At 36.7% G+C, this 21,544-nt stretch overlaps 1 protein-coding gene and 1 pseudogene across 4 annotated transcripts in view; both read right to left on the reverse strand.

The window, feature by feature from the left end:
- Nucleotides 1-21,544, reverse strand: part of F8 (coagulation factor VIII) — a 109,790-nt gene that overhangs the window by 58,762 nt on the left and 29,484 nt on the right. For all 4 annotated transcript variants that reach the window (XR_013342544.1, XM_077793788.1, XM_077793789.1 and 1 more), the window contains 6 exons: nucleotides 20,917-21,088; nucleotides 16,736-16,829; nucleotides 14,770-14,984; nucleotides 13,395-13,545; nucleotides 11,801-12,010; nucleotides 8,172-10,995 (listed from right to left, as the gene is read on the reverse strand). Coding sequence is in view for 3 of the 4 variants with exons in the window: in XM_077793788.1 (XP_077649914.1) it covers nucleotides 8,172-10,995; nucleotides 11,801-12,010; nucleotides 13,395-13,545; nucleotides 14,770-14,984; nucleotides 16,736-16,829; nucleotides 20,917-21,088 (3,666 nt within the window). In the remaining variant the exon portion in view is untranslated. The remainder of the gene's footprint in view (nucleotides 1-8,171; nucleotides 10,996-11,800; nucleotides 12,011-13,394; nucleotides 13,546-14,769; nucleotides 14,985-16,735; nucleotides 16,830-20,916; nucleotides 21,089-21,544) is intronic.
- Nucleotides 4,146-6,251, reverse strand: LOC113201378 (elongation factor 1-alpha 1-like; annotated as a pseudogene).

Below are 21,544 nucleotides of genomic sequence, written 5' to 3' on the forward strand. Positions count from 1 at the left end.
CATTTTTGGTATATGTTGTGAGCAAGGTGTCAAGTTTAATGTCTTTTTTGTATGGATATTTCCCAGCATATTATAATGAAAATAAATCAAGTGTCTATATGAATATTGTTAAAGTCTATTTTTATTGTTTTTATTTACCTGTTTGCTTATCTCTGTGCCAATTATCAAATTGTTTTAATTACTATAGCTTTAAAATGAGTCTGAATATGTAATACAACAATTCCTCCCATCTTGCTGGTCTTCATGAAAGTCTTGGCAATTCTTGACCCTTTGCACTTTTGTATTAATTTTAAAAATAGTTTGTTGAGTTCTACAAAAGAAAAGACTTGTCGGGATTTTCATTCAAGTTGCACTGAATCATAGATTAGTTTGTGAATAATTTACGCTTTCAGATACCATGTTTTGAGTCCACATACATAGTATATCTCAGCATTTATTTAGATATATTTAAGTTTCTCAGTAATTGTCATAGAAAATTCTTTTTTCACCCTTATTTTATTTATTTATTTTTCTGTGGTACTGAGGATCAAACCCAGTGTCTCACGTGTGCTATGCTAGCACTCTACTGCTGAGCCACAAGCTTAGCCTCATAGACAATTCTATGTAAACTTTTTGAAATACTTATTTCTAGGTATTTGTTACTATTTTATTTCATTCTGCATGTTGATTTCACTTCTGCATGTTGTTTCTCACGTGACCAACACACCTTCACCTAACTTGGCTCCAAGTATGGGTTCTTCTAGAAAGTGACTATGTTGGTTTATATTCACTCTCAAGAGAGAAATCTCAAGATCAAATTAGAAAGAAACCATAACAATAAAAATCATTGGACTGGGGCTGTAGCTCAGGGGTAGAGCACTTGTCTAGCACGTGCAAGGCCCTGGGTTCGATCCTCAGCACCACATAAAAATAAATAAATAAAATAAGGGTATTGTGTCCAACTACAACTAAAAAAATAAATAAAAATATTTTCAAAAAATTATAATGGGAAAATACTTGGGAATCAACTTAATGAAACAGGTGAAAGATCTATACAATGAAAACTACAGAACCCTAAAGAGAGAAATCAAAGAAGACCTTAGAAGATGGAAAGTTCTACCTTGCTCATGGATAGGCAGAGTTAATATTATTAAAGTGGCCATACTACCAAAAACAGTATATAGATTTAATGCAATTCCAATCAAATTTTCAGTGGCATTCCTCATAGAAATAGAAAAAACAATCATGAAATTCATCTGGAAAAATAAGAGACCCAGAATAGCTAAAGCCATCATTAGCAGGAAGAGTGAATCAGGTGGTATCACTATACCAGACCTTAAACTATACTACAGAGCAATAGTAACAAAACCAGCATGGTATTGCCACCAAAACAGACTGGTAGACCAATGGTACAGAATAGAGGACACTGCTGCGCCCCTCCCCTGACTCAGGCAATGGCAAGGCCCTACTGAGGTGGATGGCGCAAGGCATCCATCCTCTGGAGAAGCACAGTATGTTTCTGGGAATGGGCTGATTTGTTTTTGTATTCCTTTAATAAGTATAGTTGCAACTTCTCATATGACCATTAAGTATGAAGGAAAAAACATGACTTTCCCAATTAATGCAACTACTTCTAAAGAATGGATCTGTTTGCTCTAAATGCAATGATTCAGCTGTGGAGCGTAAATTGTTAATGTCTAATGAAAAACTCCCTGTATTCCTGTCAAGGAAGTTTTTGAGAAATTAAATTAAAATCTAGAGAAGAAAAATTAATGTTAAGAAGACATATTAGTGCTTAGTGCTGGCAACTTGTTCTTGTTCCTGTGCACAATGGTTTGTGCTTTTACTCTTGTTTGATTAAAATTAATAACAAGTCAACCACTTGCTGTAACCATGGCACCGGTTCCAGTCAGTAAGTCAAGGAAGAATAGTCAAGGTATAGGCCAATAGTTTGGGACATTTGTAACTATTATTAAAAGTTAACTAGGCAGAAACAGCTCAAAGCAAAACGAGAACTGAAAGTACAAATGCTTGCTTATGCATAAGCCAAGATACATTCTTCTATTCTAATTGTAGCTATGTAATATTTTATTTCTTTGAATAATGATTCCTGTTTTGTAACCACAAAGTACTGTAAGCCTGCCAAAATGAAAAGTATATATGATCAACTTCACAAGTAAAGATTGGGATCAACACCTTCACTTTGGTGTCTGTGTTGTTTCTCCACCCCCTCTTTCGCCGACTCCTCACCATCCGTTCGTCTCCTGAGACCCCCTGTTAGAGCTGGACTCTGACAGGACACAGAGACTTACTCACAAAATTACAATTATCTTATATTAGACAAAGGCACCAAGAACATATGTTGGAGAAAAGATAGCCTCTTCAACAAACGGTGCTGGGAAAACTGGAAATCCATATGCAACAAAATGAAATTAAACCCCTATCTCTCACCATGCACAAAACTCAACTAAAAGAGGATCAAGGACCTAGGAATTAAACCATAGACCCTGCACCTAATAGAATGAAAAAGTAGGCCCTAATCTTTATCACGTGGGATTAGGCCCCAATTTCCTTAATAAGACTTCTATAGTGCAAGAATTAAAACCAAAGTCAATAAATGGGATAGACTCAAAGTAAAAAAAAAAAATTCTTATCAGCAAAAGAAACAATCTGGGAGGTGAACAGAGAGCCTTCAGTTTGGGAGCAAATTTTTACCCCTCCCACATCAGATAGAGATCTAATTTCTAAGGTATATAAAGAACCCAACAAACTAAGCAACAAAAAAAAATGACCCAATCAATAAATGGGCCAAGGATATAAACAGACACTTCTCAGAAAATGATATACAATCAATCAACAAATATATGAAAAAAATGTTCACCATTTCTAGCAATTAGAAAAACACAAATCAAAACTACTCTAAGATTTCATGTCACTCCAGTCAGAATGGCAGCTATTATGAAGGCAAACAACAATAAGTGTAGGTGAAGATGTGGAGAAAAAGGCACATTCACACACTGCTGGTGGGACTGCTAATTGGTGCAGCCAATCTGGAAAGCAGTACGGAGATTCCTTGGAAAACTGGGAATGGAACCACTATTTGACCCAGCTATTCCTCTCTTCAGTGTGTACTCAAAGGACTTAAAAACAGCATTCTACATGGACACAGCCACATCAATGTTTATAGCAGCACAATTCACAATAGCTAAACTGTGGGACCAACCTAGATGCCCTTCAGTAGATGAATGGATAAAGAAACTGTAGTATATATACACAATGGAATATTACTCAGCATTAAAGAGAATAAAATCATGGCATTTGCAGGCAAATGGATGGAGTTGGAGAAGATAATGCTAAGTGAAGTTAGCCAATCCCCCAAAAAAGAAATACTGAATGTTTTCTCTGATATAAGGTGACTGACTCTTAGTGGGGTAGGGAGGCAGAGCATGGGAGGAATAGACGAACTCTAGATAGGGCAGAGGGGTGGGAGGGGAAGGGAGGGGGGCCTGGGGTAATAAATGATGGTGGAATGTGATGGACCTCATTATCCAAAGTACATGTATGAAGACAGGAACTGGTATGAACATACTTTATATACAGAGATATGAAAAGTTGTGCTCTATATGTTCATTAAGAATTGTAATGCATTCTGCTGTCATGTATTTAAAAAATAAAATCAATTAAAAATATCACAGTGGAGCCTGGCATGATAGATATCCCATGCCTGTAATCCTAGTTACTCAGGAGGCTGAGGCCAAAGTATCTCAAGTTCATGGCCAGCCTTAACAATTTAGCAAAGCCCTGTCTGAAGAAAAAAAAAGGGACTGGGAATGTATATTAGTGGTAGAATGTTTGCCTAGCATGTTTGAGCCCTGGATTCAATCTCTAGTATTGAAAAATTACAGTGGGACCAATTTTCTGGCTTCTTACCAGAATGGCAATCACTCAGCAAACCTGCAAGCAATGTGAGCTGTGTCAATGTGAGCTGTGTCAGAATCTAGCACAGGTGCAGAACCATCATTGATTTGGTATGCATAAGTCAGGATAATCTGCAGCCCTATTTTGTATTTTATTTAGAGACAGGGTCTGAGTTGCTTAGGGCCTCACTAAGTTGCTGAGGCTGGCTTTTAACTTGTGATCCTCCTGCCTCAGCCTCTTGAGCTAGATTACAGGAGTGTGCCTTTGCGTCCAGCAGTACTTCCATTTTTGCTGTCACCAGCCATGTTGCCACAATTAACATCTTTGCCACTCCTCCTCCTTCTCCTCATACTCCCCCTCCTACTACTCTCCACCATCACCTTCCTCTCCCTTCTTCTTTGCAGCGCTGGTGATAGAACCAAAGCCTTCTTGCTTGGTAGGCAAGTGCTCTACCACTGAGCCATACCCCAGCCCTTGACAGACACATTTTTGACACTGAATCTCACATTATCTTCAGGAAGAGTTTCACTCCAAACTTCATGATGTATTTCAACAGGTTTTTCTTCAATTATAACATTAATTGGGACAAAGGTGAGCACCTTGCTCAATTTGAGAGTACCAGTCTCCACTTAGCCCACAAGGACAGTACCAATACCACTAATTTTATAAACATCTTGAAGTGCCTAATATAAGGGCTTGTCAGTTGGATAAGTTGGTGACCGGATGCAAATCAGAGGTATGAGCAGCATGATTCCAGTGGCACTGGCATCTTTACAGGTGATTTTCCATCCCTTGAACCATTCCTGGTTCCAGCATGTTGTCATGATTTCAGTCAGAAATTGCCACAAAATACTACTGTGTTGGGTTGTATCCGATTTTCTTAAGGTAGTACTGACTTCCCTAATGATTTCTTCATATCTCTTCTGGTTGTGGTGTGGCCCAGTGGAATCTATTTTGTTAGCACTACCCAGTGTGTAAGTCAGAAGGGCATGCTCACAAATCTGTCCATTCTTGAAGATACCAGTTTCAAATTCACCAACAGCAGCAGCAACTATCAGAACAGCATGGTTAGTCTGAAAGGTTAGCATGTTTTCATGTTTTTGTTTGTTTGTTTGTGGGTTTTTTTGATACTGGGGATTGAACTCAGGGGCCCTTGACCACTGAACCACTCCCCAGCTCTATTTTGTATTTTACTTAGAGACAGGATCTCACTGGGTTGCTTAGCACCTTGCTTTTGCTGAGGCTGGCTCTGAACTCACTATCCTCCTGCCTCAGCCTCCTGAGATGCTGAGATTATAGGCATGTGCCACCTTGTCGGCCTTGTAATCATGTTTTTGATAGTCTATATGACCTGGGGTATCAATGATGGTCACATGATACTTGCTGGTCTCAAATGTCCTCAGGGAGATGTCAATGGTTATGCCATGCTCATCCTCAGCTTTCAATTGATCCAAAACCCAGGCATACTTAAAGGATCCCCTTCCCATTTCAGCACCCTCCTTCTTAATTTTTTGATGGTTCTTTGTTATCGCACCACATTTGTAGATTACATTGTCAGTAATGGTAGACTTTCTCAAATCCATTTGTTCAATGATAATGATGTTGATATGAATCTTCTTTCCCAATTTTGGCTTACATTTTGCAGTGATTTCATGATATCTGTGTTTTGGAAGCAGACATGTTGTGAAAAAAGCAATCATATATACATTAATTTTTAAAATTTATCATTGTTTATATAAATAATGCTTATTTATATTTATCCATATAGTTCCCCTGTCTTTGCTCTTTCTTCCTTCTTGCTTCTCATATCTTGTTGGAACCACTTTTGAAGTAAGTATAACATCAGATTATTTTTTAACAAATACAACATGTTTTATACCTCCATTTTATTTATTCATTTTTATGTGGTGCTGAAGATTGAACCCAGTGTCTTGCACATGTTAGGCAAGTGCTCTACCACTGAGCTACACCGCCAGCCTATCATCAGTATTTTTAATGAATCTTTGGTAGCAGGGAAGTTTGTTTCGGCTTGTCTGAAAATGTCCTTTTTTCAACTTCATTTGTATTTTGATGGATATAAAATTCTAGGTTAACAACTATTTCAACACATCCTAAATATCATCACCTCATTTTCTTTCTCTAAAAATTTTGTTTAGCCCATCAAAAAATTCTTAGTTCTTATTGCTCTAATCTCCATTTCAGTTGTTTCTGGTCTGATCTTTGTTACTTCCTTCTTTCTGCTACCTTTGGCTTTAATGAAGGCAAGATGGTTGCAACTTAGAGCCTATTAACTCAGGGAAAGTACCTGTTGATTCATCCTTTTAAATCCACTTCCCACACTTTTGTATGGCCATGGTAACACCTAGGGATCTTCTTTAGCATATTGTCCTCTGTGACTGTCCATGGCTCTGGGCCCTCTTCCTTTCCCTCCTCAGAGCTTACTCAACACTTCATGACACTACAAATGTTCTTCTGCAGGAACAAATAATATACCCACCAGGGCTTTGCTTTAAGTGCCTGCTCAAGCTGAATTTCTTGTTATTTAGTCTCTCTAATAAGCAAGAATTGTGTTGCCACTGTGAAGCAAAAGGTCAGTTCATTCAAATCATTTTCAATGACAGCAATTCATTCTGTAAATTTCCATGTACATTGACAGTAGTCTTATTCATACAGAAAGGAATATCTGATGGACAAGGTCTCTCCTTCTTTGTTCTTTTCTTAAGGCTATTTAATAATTTGTCCTCCTCTTCTCCCTCGATCTGCTCTACTTTTGCCAGGCAAGCATCTTTTCTAAGTTTGGTGTCTCTCAACTGTAGTCCCAGCTATTTGGGAGGCTGAGGCAGGAGGATCACTTGAGCTCAGAAGTTTGAGAACAACCTGAGCAACATAGTTAGATCCCAACTCAAAAAAAAAAAAAAAAAAAAAGACAACAAAGAAGCACACAGAAAATAGGCCCCCAAAAGCCACCACCATATAAAGACCATGTTCCCACTCCCCACCCAGCCACCTTCCCTCTCTGTGCTGGACTGCCTGGTACTAGGGAAGCTCAGGGAAGGATGGAGGCAGCATAGTGATTAGGCCAATAGGCTTGAGAGTCTTGGGGAATGGAGTTCCTCTTCAGGGAAACACCTCCTAATCCTAGCTTGCCAGGCCAGTCTCTGATTTTATTATTTTAATAGTGTTTTATTATTACAGAAGCATATGTAGTGCTAAATATAGGTGAATAGCATCAGCATGAAGCAATGAGGGCTCACTTCAGATAGAAAGCAAGGGGGATGAGTATATGTAATGAAGAGGGGATCTCCTCTAGGACCTGTATTATCTGACTGATGTTTGTGTCTACCACCTCATCTTCCCTCCATATACCATACCTTGGATTCTTCACTATACTCAAGTCATGTTTGCCCCATTTTGTTTCGGCTGAACTCCTCAAAGAGGATTTCTCTGAGCACCACAGCTAAAGTACCCCCAGTCACTCTTTACCATATTATTCTATTCTATCTTCTGAATAGCACCATTGAAATTCCCTTATTTGTCTACTGATTTATTATCTCTTGCTCTCCCCAAGAGAGTGCAAGCTTCTACTATGCTTCACTCCAATGGCTACAATTGTACAGATACCATGTAACACTTCCTGACTGACCCTCATGTTTGTCTTCCAAATTTGTCTCTGCTTTCTCTACCTTGACCAGCCTCCTTCTGCTCCCCTAAAAATCAAGTCACACTATTTTACCCTCTGGATCTCATACCTTGGAAAACAATCCTGCTTACATCTTCAACTTCTTTACTACATGCTTCACTTTTTCCTCCCTCCTCTCTTACACCTTTCATAAGAATGAGATTTCTTCTACAGCTTATGGGTTTGAGAGATGAAGATGACTTTCTTCCCCATTGCTGCTTCTTGTCCTTGACTCCTCTATTCCTCTTGTAAACCTCTCTTAAGAGTAAGAATTTCATGACATTTAAAAAAAATTAGTTGTCAATGAGATCTTTATTTTATTAATATGTGGTGCTAAGGGTCAAACCCAGTGCTTCACACATACTAGGCAAGTGTTCTATCACTGAGCCACAACCCCAGCCCCATGACATCTTCATTTGCCATTATCTATTCTCATTTATTCCTCAGCTTCATCTCTATGTTTTGCCACCTGGTTCTTAGGGTTCCTCTGTAAAGCAATCTCTGGTATCCCACTGCTACAAATTGGGGGTGCCTTTCTTACTATTTCAGCAGTTGTAAAGTCAAAGATCACAACAGCAGGACAATGGACTCATACCTGTTTCTTAGAACATGAGAAGATCTACTCATCCCATAGTCCCAGAGCCGCTCCACTGCAGCAATAAAATAATGTCGTGTTTTCTTTTGAAAGCTGCGGGGGCCCTGGTTTTCATCCTCACCATAAATGTCAAAATCTTCCCTCTTTGTTACAAATGAGATGGTATCATCATAGTCAATGTCTTCTTGCTCTAACTGAAGAGTAGGACCCGGCAGCTTGGATGGAGTCTTTTCAGAGCTTTCCATTGCCACTTTAACAAAGGGAACTTCTCCAGGTCTATTTGTTTTATTCCCTTTGATAGGTCTTGGTGTTTTCTGAAGAAGGATATTTTCCATGTCTTCAAGGTGGCCAGGAGAATCACGACTAGTTTCTCTAGTTAAAAGGTCTTTCTGATAAATGGGAAGTTTAAGAAGCAATTCAACTTTTCCAGATACTTTGGGCAAGACTGGTTTCAAGAGAACATTACTCTCATTATACATGACTGAGTTTGTGGCACTTGTCCTCATGGAGCCAACCTTTCTTTGATCTCTGATCATCTCCAAAGATAGGATGGATAAAGAAAGGTTATTTCTTTTTGCTCCTTGTAAGAAATGACTTCTTTCTTGGGCCCTAGAACTTTCTGTCCTAAAAGTATAACTGTAGGCTAGAAAATGAGAAGAATTGTCTTGAGATGGGATCTTGGTCAAATCTGTAGGTATAATTGATGGAAATGGTGATATCTTTGTAATGGGCAATGTAGAGCTATTCATCTGAGTGATGTCATGGTTCATCACAGGAAAATCTGATAAGGGAGACTGAATAATGGTTTTCTCCTGCTTTTTATTGTAGTCTATGTGCGTCAAATATTTCATGTTTTTGGATGACTGGGATGAGCTGTCATTTGCAATTAGACCCTTTTCAAGTTCCGTTTCTTCTAGTGGGAGTCTGAATTCCTTTGACGTTTGCTTACCATGTTGAACAATAACATTCTTCTGGCATGGATTAAGAGACATCCTTGTGGTGCTTATGTATTTCTCCATTATTTGCTTGGTTTGATTCACCAAGCCTTTCAAGTTTGTTTCCTCTTCCTCCTTACTTTTTGATAAATGGGCCATGTGAATCTCTGTTCTATTTGTTGAATCATTTACTGACCTGGCGTCCTGAAGTACTGGTATATATGTCCCCTCATCTAAACTTACATTCTGCCTAGTACTCAGTAAGAAAAGGTTCTTTAGGAAATTCTTATTGCCAGTCATTGTATACCCCTGAGGCAAAACTACATTCTCTTGAATTAATGCTTCGTTCTTTTCTATATCTTCCTGAAATTTTTTTTCTTGATTGTGTGTATCATTTTCTTGTACATGTGTCAAGTTAGTAAGAAATATGGTCCTGTTTCTTGGAAAAATCATCTCTTTGAGTTCTGTGTCCTTTGTAAATTCATCTTCTGTTATTACTACTTTATTTTTCTCTGACAAGAAATTTTGATCTTTTACAGACTTTTTTGATGCTAAGGATATTAATTGCTTCAGTCCAGAATTCAAGAAGTTCTTTGCATGGGTCTTTTGCTGCCAATTTGCTGACTCTGGCAAGAATGGCATCCTAAAGAATGACATATCTGGATTTTCTGAATCTTGTAGCACAGGCCCCACCCTTTTTTGGTAACCTATTTCCATATTCTTTAATGGAGTAGTTTTATTTGACACATAATTTAGCCTCAAAGCTGGATTATTTTTGTGCATTATTAGCATTTTGTCTTGGATCAAAGATGTCACTTCTCGAAGACCAGTATTGCTTTCTAATACAGTGTCTTGCCAGGCAGATGTACTATTCTCAATTAAGAACGTTGGGCTGTCAGGGTAATTTCTTCCATTCAATATTGAATTATTAGATGTCTTGTTTGCTTCTATCAAAGAAATATTAAATTTAAATAAAGCATTATCTTTGGTCAACGAAGAAGCATTATCTTTGGTCAACAAAGAAGGTGTGTGAATTATTTTCTTTTTAAGTAATCCTTTACTCTTCATTAATGATACATTTTTTCCCAGTGAGTTTTCTTTACTATTCATTAAATCTGCTTCCAACAACTTGGAATCATTTCTTTCACTCAAGCTCAGAGATACACCAGACCCAGTAATGGGAGATGACTTTGTACCAAATAAAATGTAACTTAACTGACTACTAAAGTAAACTGGCATATTTGGGGTTCCTAAGGAATTCGTCTTTTCAGGACCTGCTGCCAAATTTTCTGATAGATTATTTGGAGAACCCAAAACTTTTGAATTAAATTTCTTCAAATCTACTGCTACAGTTGTTCCCAAATTCTCATTTGATCCTGATTGGAGACCTGGATCAGGAGTAAATACTATGTCTTCATCATGGTGGAGCTCAGGCCTGAGGTGTACCACTTCAGATAGACCTTCATTACTGTCGGTTGCTCCAGGTGAATAATCATCAGGAATAGTCTCATATGTGGCTTTTTGAAGATCAGATAAGGATAACCCACGTGGAGTAGGACTTTGTCCCAAGAGCATCAAAAAATCACTGGAGACACTTTGTACTTTGATGATCCCTGTTCTCTCTTCTTCAAACTGAGGGTCAATCTTCTTTATGTCATTTTCTTGTATTGAGATAGCTTTGAATTGCTTCCTAGGGCTCAGATGCCTTAAATTTGGGGAGAAGCTTCTCGGTTGAATAACATTGTTTTCACTAATCAGATATGTTGGAATATCTTCATATGTGTTCTCATAATAATCACCAATGTTCCTGTCACAACTAGAAACCTTCAGTAAGGCTGTCATGCCTCTGTTTCGAAAGTCTGAGTTGTGGCATCCCAGAACCCACAGACCTAGAGATGAGAAAGAATAAGACTCTGGTTACTCAGAATCCAGGTTTGAAGTAAATTCTGTATTAAGAGGTTCTCTTCCATTTTTAGATAAATGAAAAAATATTGGTCAAGACCATTATATCACAAGTCATTGGGTTAAATTCTTGACACATGTAACAATCCAATGATGGTAGTAAAAGTAGATTTTGCATTGCTGCTATTGTGCCATACCTGTTTGTGACACAAAGGGCTATAAATAAAAAATGGAATAAAATGGAGAAATGTAATTAATACAAACAATAATGAAGACTATTAATAGTCACACAAAACTCTCTGATGCTGACAGTGAGTTGAGGAAGGGTTTTATATAGGTTAAATGTTATTGTCATATTACAACAGTTTCTAGAGTCAGACTTCTTGGGTTCAACTCCTAGCTCTAAAATTTACCAGTTGTATAACTTTGAGCAATGCACTTAAGCTATCTGAGCTCCAGTTTTAAAATTTGCAAATGAGGATAATGGTATCTATCCTATCATTCTATGCATTAAAATCACATATAATGCAATATGCTATAGTTTGGATGCAGTTTTCCCCCAAAGGCCTATGTGTTAGAAGCTTAGGAAGTCATAGTATTGGAAAATGGTTGAACCTTTAAGAGGTGAGGCTTAATGGAAGATCCTTAGGCCACTAAGGGTATGTTCTATAAAAGACTAAGGAAATTCTATGTTATCTCTTGGCAGTTCTCAGGAGAAGGCTGCTTTTATGCCTGAGCTTGGCAAGTGAGGTAATCACAGCTATTGTTGAAAGGAGAATATAAATAACTAACCTGGGTTTTCCATCGACATGAAGACAGTTTCTCCTGAGAATGGGAATAGAGTAAGTGTGTCTTCATAAACCATTTTGTGTTTGAAGGTATATCCAGAGAAGAAGACAGATAAGAAGTTGGTCTGTGCTCCAACACTTAGAATGTACCAATATGCCACCTCATGCAAACAAACTGACAACTGCAAGCTATCAAAAACATAGCCATTGATACCTGCAAAGCAATGGGGAATGAGAGGTTTAGAAGTATTCTGGATTTCTTATTTTGGATTGTGTCTTCTCAGGGATTTTCCTCTATGCATGTACATCCCTGGTATATATCTATATGTCCAAATCTCCTCTTCTTACAAGATTGCCAATGAGATTAGATTAGGGCCCACTCTAATAATTTAAATTTAACTTAATAATCTTTAAAGATATTATCTCCAAATTCAGTCACATGTGAAGTACCAAGGTTAGGATTTAACAAATGAGGCTCAACTCAAAGCTAAAGGGCTAAAACTTGGAGACAAGGGGTATAGCATTAGATGACAGAAGTCACATACTGGAAGGAGAGTGTAACCCACTATATAAAATTTCAGGGTTCTCAGATAATGTCTATGTCCATTTTGTTCAGGATTTTTAGTCACATTTAGTGGAATAGATACAGTGACATGTGCTTATTCCATCTTAACCAGAACTGAAATTTCAAAAGGCATATATTTTTAATTTTAATGGATACAACTACATTTGTTTCAAAAAGACTGTACCAGTGATCCACTAGAATACCTGTTTACCCATACAACCACTGGTAATAATGGTCTTGTAGTTTTGCCAGTCTGATAGTTATAAAGTACTATTTCTTTGGCATTCTATCTTGCCTTTCCCTAATGATAGAGAGATTTAAATTTCATCATGCTTTTGACCATTTAATTTGTGTGTATATATAAACAGTACACATATGTATATATGCGGCAGGCTGAGTTGTGTCCTTTCCAATTCAGATGTTTAGTCCTAAACCCAGTACCTCAGAATGTGACTGTATTTGGAAATAGGTCTTTAAATAGGCAGTTAGTTAAAATAAGATCATTAGAATGAGCCTTAATCACCTTATATGAAGAGATTAGGATACACACAGGTAGAGGGGGAAGATCACATGAGGATACAGAGAGAAGATGCTACAAGGAAAGGAGAGAGGCTAAAGAAGAAACCAAACCTGCCAACACTTTGATCTCAGACTTTCAACCTCCAGAAGTGTAACACAATACATCTCTGTAATAATTATTATAGCAGTCCTAGAATATGAATATAATGATATAGTATATGAGAGTATTGTTATGGAGAAAATGTGTCTTTAAATTAGTGACCTAGGTATGGAAGGGTTGATGGAAAGGTATTAATATAGAAGGAGATAAAATAAAACTAAATGGGAGAGGGCAGCCAAGTAAACATTGAAAGGAAAACTGGTGACTAGGTTTTTGAAATATGTGTTATATGATTACATTTTTTTAAATGTGTCTCTTACATGGCATTTAAATGCATTCATTATCTGGACATCAGTTTGGTGGCATCATCAATTTCCCTTTATCCCACTGGACTGAAGTGATGTTTTTACTCACTGTGCATGACATTGGAGGCTTGGAATTCTGGATCCTGGAGCTGTACTTCTACTGCATTGGGGAGAAAGCGCTGCATATTCTCTGTGAGGTACCAGCTTTGGTTCTCATCAAATACAGAAAACAGGATGACATTTCTTTTATCTGACATCATCTGTTAATTACATGTATTGAAAGGGAGAAAGAAATGCTGCTGATACTGTAAGGCAGGCACTAGAAATCTATGATGGAAGCAATGACATATATATATATATATATATTTGGTTCAATTATATTTCCTCTTAGGGTCACTGTTATGGCGTGTACCAGGACCTGGGAATGGGGATGGGTGTTACAAGCAGTGAATATATGTTTAGGCAAGAGGGTGACTGGATCCACTAGACTTAGTTTTTCTGGCTTTAAGGCCATATGCTGGCTGATTTTTTTGGTATAGTCTGTAGTTTCATTCTCTCCACGTTCTGATTAGAGGATTTAACTCTTTAAACATGCATTTAGCAACTACTTTCCACAAGGCTACCAATCTATAAAAAAGTAAAAATAGAAAAACAGAATAAGATAAGGTGAACTACAAGAACAACAAACAACACCAATATCTAAGTTTTCTATTTAAACAAATCAATTTTTCAGAACAACTTATATAATGAACCAAATTTATAAGTTAGTCCACTTGCTAATTGAGTCTTGTTATAGTTTGGATCTGGAATGTCCCCCAAAGGCTCATGTGCTGAAGGTTTGGTCTCCAATACAGCAGTGTTCTGAGGTAGAGCTTTTGGGAAGTGACTGAATTATGAGGGCTCTGACCCCATCAATGCATTACTCCATTTGATGGATTAATAATTTCAATGGATTACAGGAGATGATGGAAGTGGCAGTAGATGGAATCTACTTGTAAGAAGTAGGTCTGGAGGCATGACCTAGAAAAGTATATCTTGTCCCCGGGTGGTCTCTTTCTTGTGCACATTCTCTCTCTCTCTCTCTCTCTCTCTCTCTCTCTCTCTCTCTCCCCCCTTCTTGACTTCCATGACTTGAGCAGCTTTGCTCTGCTACAATCTACCCACTGTGACATTTTGCCTCATCATGTGCCTACAGCAATGGGGCCAAGTGACTTATGGACTTAAATCTTTGAAATAATTAACCAAAATAAAATTTTTCCTTCCTTTAAGTTGATTTTTTCAGGTATTTTGTCACAGCAACAAAATTTTCACTTCATTCTAAGTGAAACCCAGTTTATTTCTTTTATTTTACTATAAAACAGACTACTGTATTTTCTGCAGGATACAGGAGGACATACATTGAGAGAATAAGAAATATCTGGAAGTTCATATGCATCTTCCATTTTTAAGTTTTAAACCCAGAACTTGGAAAGGATAACACTCACCTGGTTTCCTCTTTGATCTACAGATTCTTTGTAGCAGATGAGAAGAGGGCCAATGAGCCCAGAAGCTAGATCTCTCTCCAGATTAATGAAACTAGAGTAATATCGGGTCAGGCATCGAGGATCTGATTTAGTTGGCCCATCTTCTACAGTTATTGTCCATTTATACTTGAATATTTCTCCTGGCAGTATTGGCAAATCCTTCAAATGTTTTACACCTACCCACAACCAAATCCAGAAATAGCTCAATTAGAATATAACAAGCCACATATTAGTAATGTTAAGTTGAATAGTTTGGCTTAAAACTGGTTCCATACATATTTTAAGTTTGTCTAAAGGTTTTCTTTAAATAGTAACCATGTTGCTATTGCAAAGGTTCTACAAATCTGTATGTATGTAAGAAATTTCTCAGTAAATGGAAACTAAAATGGCCCCTGGTATAAGATTTACTAAATTTTTTATCAATAAAAATGGGTCCAGCAGACTTTTGTTTAAAAAATATATATGAAGAAGAAAAATATTCTAAGGGCCAAAGGAAAATAAAAGACATTAAAGAGAGTGGCATTCCAGAACTGATTATCCAGTTGATTGTGGTAGGGAATAAGGAAGGAGAACTTATTTGATTTTTAATAGTAAAACCATTGGAATTATAGACAAGAGAATAATCAGAGTTCAGAAATAAGCATATGTATAAAAAGTAACTTATTTAAAAAACACAAATGTTGTTTTTGGATTTAAAATTTTTAGAATAAATATGTAAACAAAGCAAGCAAATATATAATTGTGAAGTCAAAAAACAAAGAATTAGCACTATAAGCAATGTTTAGAGATTTTGAGATGAAACACCAAAAATCTAAAACAAAAATGATTAAAAATGAATGCCTCAGCTGTGAGTGGTGGTGCATGTTTGTAATCCCATGGGCTTGGGAGGCTGAGGCAGGAGGATTGCGGGTTCAAAGCCAGCATCAGCAATGGTGAGGAACTATGCAACTCAGTGAGACCCTGTCTCTAAATAAAATATAAAAAGTGTTGGAGATGTGGCTCAGTGGTTGAGTGCCCCTGAGTTCAATCCCTAGTACTCCCCTCAAAAAAAATGAAAGCCTCTAGGAAGTGGAACTTACAGCCCTTCAATAGCTTAAACCTTAAGCAACTATGATTTTGATAAAATAAATCATTAAAATTAAAATTTAGAAAGAATATTTATAGTATAAATTTCATTAAAAGGAAAATATTTTACTCAAACTACTAAAAATGAGTAATCGTAATTGAAATATAAAATTACCAGACTATCAACAAGCATATCAAAACTAACACAATATGACCAGGTTAAAATCTCCAATTGATAGATGGTGACTGGGTAAACTAATAAAAACCATATGTATGCTTTTTATGTGGACAAGACCTAACATGAAATAAACAAACATATGGGAAAATAATATCACGGAAAAGATAAACTAATTAAGCATATGTGGCAATACTAAAATTAGAAAAAAATAATTCAAGTTAAGGATCATAAAAGACAACCAAGGAGATTTTATTGATAAAAGGTGTAATCCATGACAAAGATATGTCATGAATCTTTTTTTTTTAATTTTTTAAAGTTGTTGATGGACCTTTATTTTATTCATTTATTTTTACATGGTGCTGAGAATCTAACCCAGTGCCTCACACATACTAGGCAAGAGCTCTACCACTGAGTCCCAACCCCAGCCCTATGTCATGAATCTTTAAGCAACAAATAATGAAATTAAAAGTAGAAATATTAAAATATTAGATATCAAAAGTGTGGAATGAAGCCAAAAACTAAACTCAGAGGAAAAAACATGACCTTCATATCAGAACAATCAGCTTTAAGATTTTAGGGCACTTAAGAGTTGCAGCCTAAAGTTACACCACATCAATTCTAGGAAGCCTTAGGGGTGTTTTACATAAGCTATCAAAGAGTCACTTCAAGTACTTTTGCTATTACCTTTTGGCAATCTCCCTGAGTATAAAGGACTGACATCAGTGATTCCATGAGGGTAGATGTTATATGGCCGGCTTGCTTGATTCTTAAATATAATCTGAAAAGTAAAATGAGATATAAGATACCCTAAGACAAGTAAGGTCAACAAGAAAACTGTGGCCTATCTCCAGAAAACCAAAAGCTGCCTTTATCCATATTATAAGAATTTGAGCCTAGATAAAATTCAAAAACATTTTTTCATGAAATTGTTTAGACAGCAACTTATGTTTCTCATTGAAGGTCCCTTTCCATTTCTTTTATCTTTTCTTTTCTTCCCCCCCCCCCATCCATTGCTGAGGCTGGCTTTGAACTTGCGAACCTCCTGTCTCAGCCTCCACGCCCCTGGGATTACAGGCATGCGCCACCACCCTGGTGCCTTTTCATTTCTTTAAAAATGATTCCAATTGTTTCAATAAATATTTCCTGCACCTTCTTATGCTTATGCTAATTGCATGAGGATACTGCTTCCTCTCAGTCTTTTCCATTGTTCAGAGAAGGAGACAGTGATTCAGATGATAAAATGTTCTTCGTTGAAGGAGCAAACCTGACTAGAAGGACAATTGATTATAGCATCAAGCAGGAGTGGCAAGTGGTATCATCTGATTTAAAAGAGCTTTAAAAGAGAGGAAGGAAGCAGAGATGAAGACTCATGGAGACATTAATTATTCCTCTACATCTGCAGATGTGTGATAATGAAGGTTAAAAAATCTACTTTTGGGGCTGGGGCTGTAGCTCAGTGGTAGAGTGCTTGCCTAGCATGTATGAGGCACTGGGTTTGATTCTCAGCACCATGTAAAAATAAATAAAATAAAGGTCCATTGACTTTTTTAAAAAAATATGTTTTTAAAAAATCTACTTTCACTTGTACTCATCTTAAAAGCCCATTCATTTGGTAAAACACATATTTCTTTTTTCCCCACATTTTTTTGGTGAATTATATTTATACATACTGATGGGGTTTGTTGTTAAAACCACCTATTTCTTATCATATTAACACTCTTATTTATTCCTTTCAAATATTAAAATTTTCTTTCCCTTTCTTGTAAGAACACAAGCTAAGATTTCCAGTATAATAGATGTGTTACCTTTCTTGTCCTGATCTTAAATAGGAGGATTTCTGCATTTTACCAAGAATGATACTTAGTGGGGTTTTTTTTGTTGTTGTTGTTGTTTATATCTTTACCAGGACAATAATTCCCTTATAATACCAATTTGTTGTTAAATTTATGAATAGTTGCTGAATTTTGACAAACGATTTTTTCTGCAGCTATTGAAATTATCAAATGTTCTTTTCCCTTTTTATGCTTTTATGTGTTAATGTGGATTACACATTTGATTTTCTTAGATTAAGCTAATTTATTACTCCTGGGATAATTCTGTCACAATGTATTATCTTTTATATACATTACTGTGTTGGGTTTAGATTTTCATTTAGGATTTTTTTTAACCTGTGTTTATAATGCTACTGATCTGTAATTTTAATTTTAACTTTCCTTTCTCCTATTGTCTTGGTCAGGTTTACAACCAATATTTGTTGAACTAGAAAAATAAGCTGTCAGTCTCTATGTAAGCTTTGAAACATGGCTCCCAAATTCATTGACATTCTTCCCATCAAGAGATGGACCATATTTTCTTTTCTTTCATGATAGATGGGTGGGCTTTGACTAATCTCAACTAATAGATCATGTCATGAAGTGCTATGTTACTTCTGATGATGGTCATAAAAGGTGATAAACCTTATGACTTGCTTACTAGAACACACACAGTTGGAACCCTGAGCCTACATGAAAGAAGTCTCACTATGGTGTGAAGAAAGCCACTATAGTGTGAGAAAGCCAAGCCAAATATTTTGAGTCTTATCCATGTTGCAGAATGTGAGTCATCTCTTTTACTAAAAGGCAAAATATTTATATAATTTGAAAAGAAATCAGATTATAGCTCATTTCTTTTAATTGCTGAATAATATTTCAATTTTATGGACATAACACATTTTGTTTATCCATTCACCAACTGGTGAACATTTCTGTTTGGGTACTGAGGTTTGAATCCAGGGGTGTTTTACCACTGAACTGCATCCCCAGCCCTTTTTTATTTTGAGACAGGGTCTTGCTAAGTTGCAGAGGGTTTAACAAAGTTGCTGAGGCTGCCTTGAACTTGCCATCTTCCTGCCTCAGCCTCCCAAATGGCTGGGATTATAGGGTACACCACTGAACCCAGCCAATTGGTGAATATTTAAATGATTTTCTCTGTGCAACTGTTATGAAGAGTGCTGCTATAGACATTTGCATACACATCTTTGAATCGACCTATATTTTCATTTCTCTTGGTTATATTTCTAGGTATAGAATTAGTAGGCCACATGGTCATTCCATCTTGAACTTTCATTATTCATTAATGGAGATTCATTATTCCATATTCCCACCAGAAATTTACGAGTGTTGCAATTTATCCATGTCCTCACCAACCCATGTCTGTCTTCTTGTTCATGGTCATCTTAGTAGATATGAAGTAGCATCTTATTGTGGTTTAGATTTGCAATTCCCTGGTATTCAGCATCTTTGCATGTGCTCACTGATTACCTTGTATATTATCTTTGGAGAAATGTCTATATAAATCCTTTGCTCATTTTTCAGTTGGGTCATGTATTTTTATTGTTTATTTGTAAGAGTTCTTTATATATTTTGGGTATTAGATCAGATATATGATTTGAAAATATTTTCTCCTATTCAGTGGGTTATTGTTTCACTTTTTTGTTGGTATCCTTCAAGGTACACACATTTTAAATAGTGATTAAGTTATTTATAAAGGCTTTTTTTTTCCTTCGGTTGCTTCTGCTTTTGATGTCATATCTAAGAAACCATTATCTAACACAAGGTCAAAAATTTATTCTTTTTTTCAGTGGGGGGGTACCAGGGATTGACCGCAGGGGCACTCGACCCCTGAGCCCCAGCCCCAGCCCTATTTTGTGTTTTATTTAGATACAGAGTCTCACTGAGTTGGTTAGCACCTCACTTCTTTTGTTGAGGCTGGCTTTGAACTCAGGATCCTCCTGTCTTGGCCTCCCAAGCCTCTGGGATTATAGGCATGCGCAACCACGCCCAGCTCATAACTACAAATTTCTTGTAATGAAAATAAACCACTACTTATTTAAACCATGTTCATGATTATTATTTGCGATGTAAGCATTGTTTCTTTATTTATTTTTTTGATACTGGGGATTGAACCCAGGGGCACTTAACCACTGAGCCACGTCCCCAGCCCTTTTTATTTGTGTGTGTGTGTGTGTGTATGTATGTATGTATATGTGTGTGTGTGTGTGTGTGTATATATATATATATATATATATATATATATAGTAGGTGGACACAATACGTTTATTTTATTTATTTTATGTGGTGCTGAGTATCTAACCCAGCACCTCACATGTGTTAGGTAAGTGCTCTACCACTGAGCCATAACCCAGCCCTCATTTTTTATTTTGAGACTTAGTCTCACTAAGTTGATCAGGGCCTTGCTAAATTGGTGAGGCTTTGAACTTGATATCCTCCTGCCTCAGCCTCCAGAGCCATTGGGATTACAGGTTTGAGCCACTGTGCCTTGTAAGCATTCTTAATACCCTAGATCAGAGGTCATCAACCATTTTATGGGAAAGGCTAGATAGTAAACATTTACATTGTCTCTCTGTCTTCCTCCACTGTTCCTCTTCTTCCTCTCTTTGTAATCCTTTAAAAACATAAATTACCTTCTAAGCTAGTAGGCTCTGCAAAAATCAGGCCATAAGCTAAATTGGTATAGGCTGCTGACTCGTAATGTATATAATCAGGAAAATAGTTCAGGAAGGATATGTATCAAAATCTAATCCATGAGTAGTTTAAAGGAATGGTGAGTTTAATGGGTGACATTAAATTTTATTCTACATACTTATATAATTATATTTTAAATATATCCATATTTATCATTATCATAAACAATAATAAATATGGATATATTTAAAATATAATTATATTTTATTATTTATTATATTATTTATTATTTTTAAAAGATCATGTCCATTGGAGGCAAGGCTGAATTATGAATGTTGTATAAATTCAAAATCTCCCATACTTTTTCTTCTTACTTAATCCCAAATATTATCTTTAACTTACCAATAGTGTGTCTCCAACTTCCCCATAAAGTAAAGGTCCCAAGATTCCTGATTCATACTGAATAGTTTCACGAGTCTTAAACGTTTTATCTGTGTATGCCACAAATCGGACTTTTTTGTACTTCCTACCAATCCGCTGAGGACCATTATTCAAATATTGACTTTTATAACTTCTGTATGAGAGATAAAAATATGAGGGGTTGGGATAGAAATTTTTAGATAGGAAAAATCCAACTCTTAAACATCTGATGTTATTTAATGGGAGTGAGAAAAATATAAGCATCTCTACTACTTAGCTATGTCTACTACTTAACTACTTAATAGTGTCCAAATATGTTAATACCTACTATTATTTGGATCTGAAGTGTCCCCCAATGGCTCACATGTTAAGAGATTAGACAGGAGCCTGCAGCACTATTGGGAAATGGTGAAACCTTTAGAAGGTATGGCCTAGTGAAAGGAACTTAGGTCACTGGAGCTGTACCCTTGAAGGGATATTGTGACACCTGGCCCCTTCTACTCTTTGTTTCCTGGCTTTCATGAGGTGAACAGGCCTTCTACACTAGGCACTCCTACCATGATATACTGTGCCACCATAGGCCAAAAATGATGTGGCCAAGCCACCAACC

This window comes from Urocitellus parryii, chromosome X (assembly GCF_045843805.1).
Source record: "Urocitellus parryii isolate mUroPar1 chromosome X, mUroPar1.hap1, whole genome shotgun sequence".
NCBI classification, from domain to species: domain Eukaryota; kingdom Metazoa; phylum Chordata; class Mammalia; order Rodentia; family Sciuridae; genus Urocitellus; species Urocitellus parryii.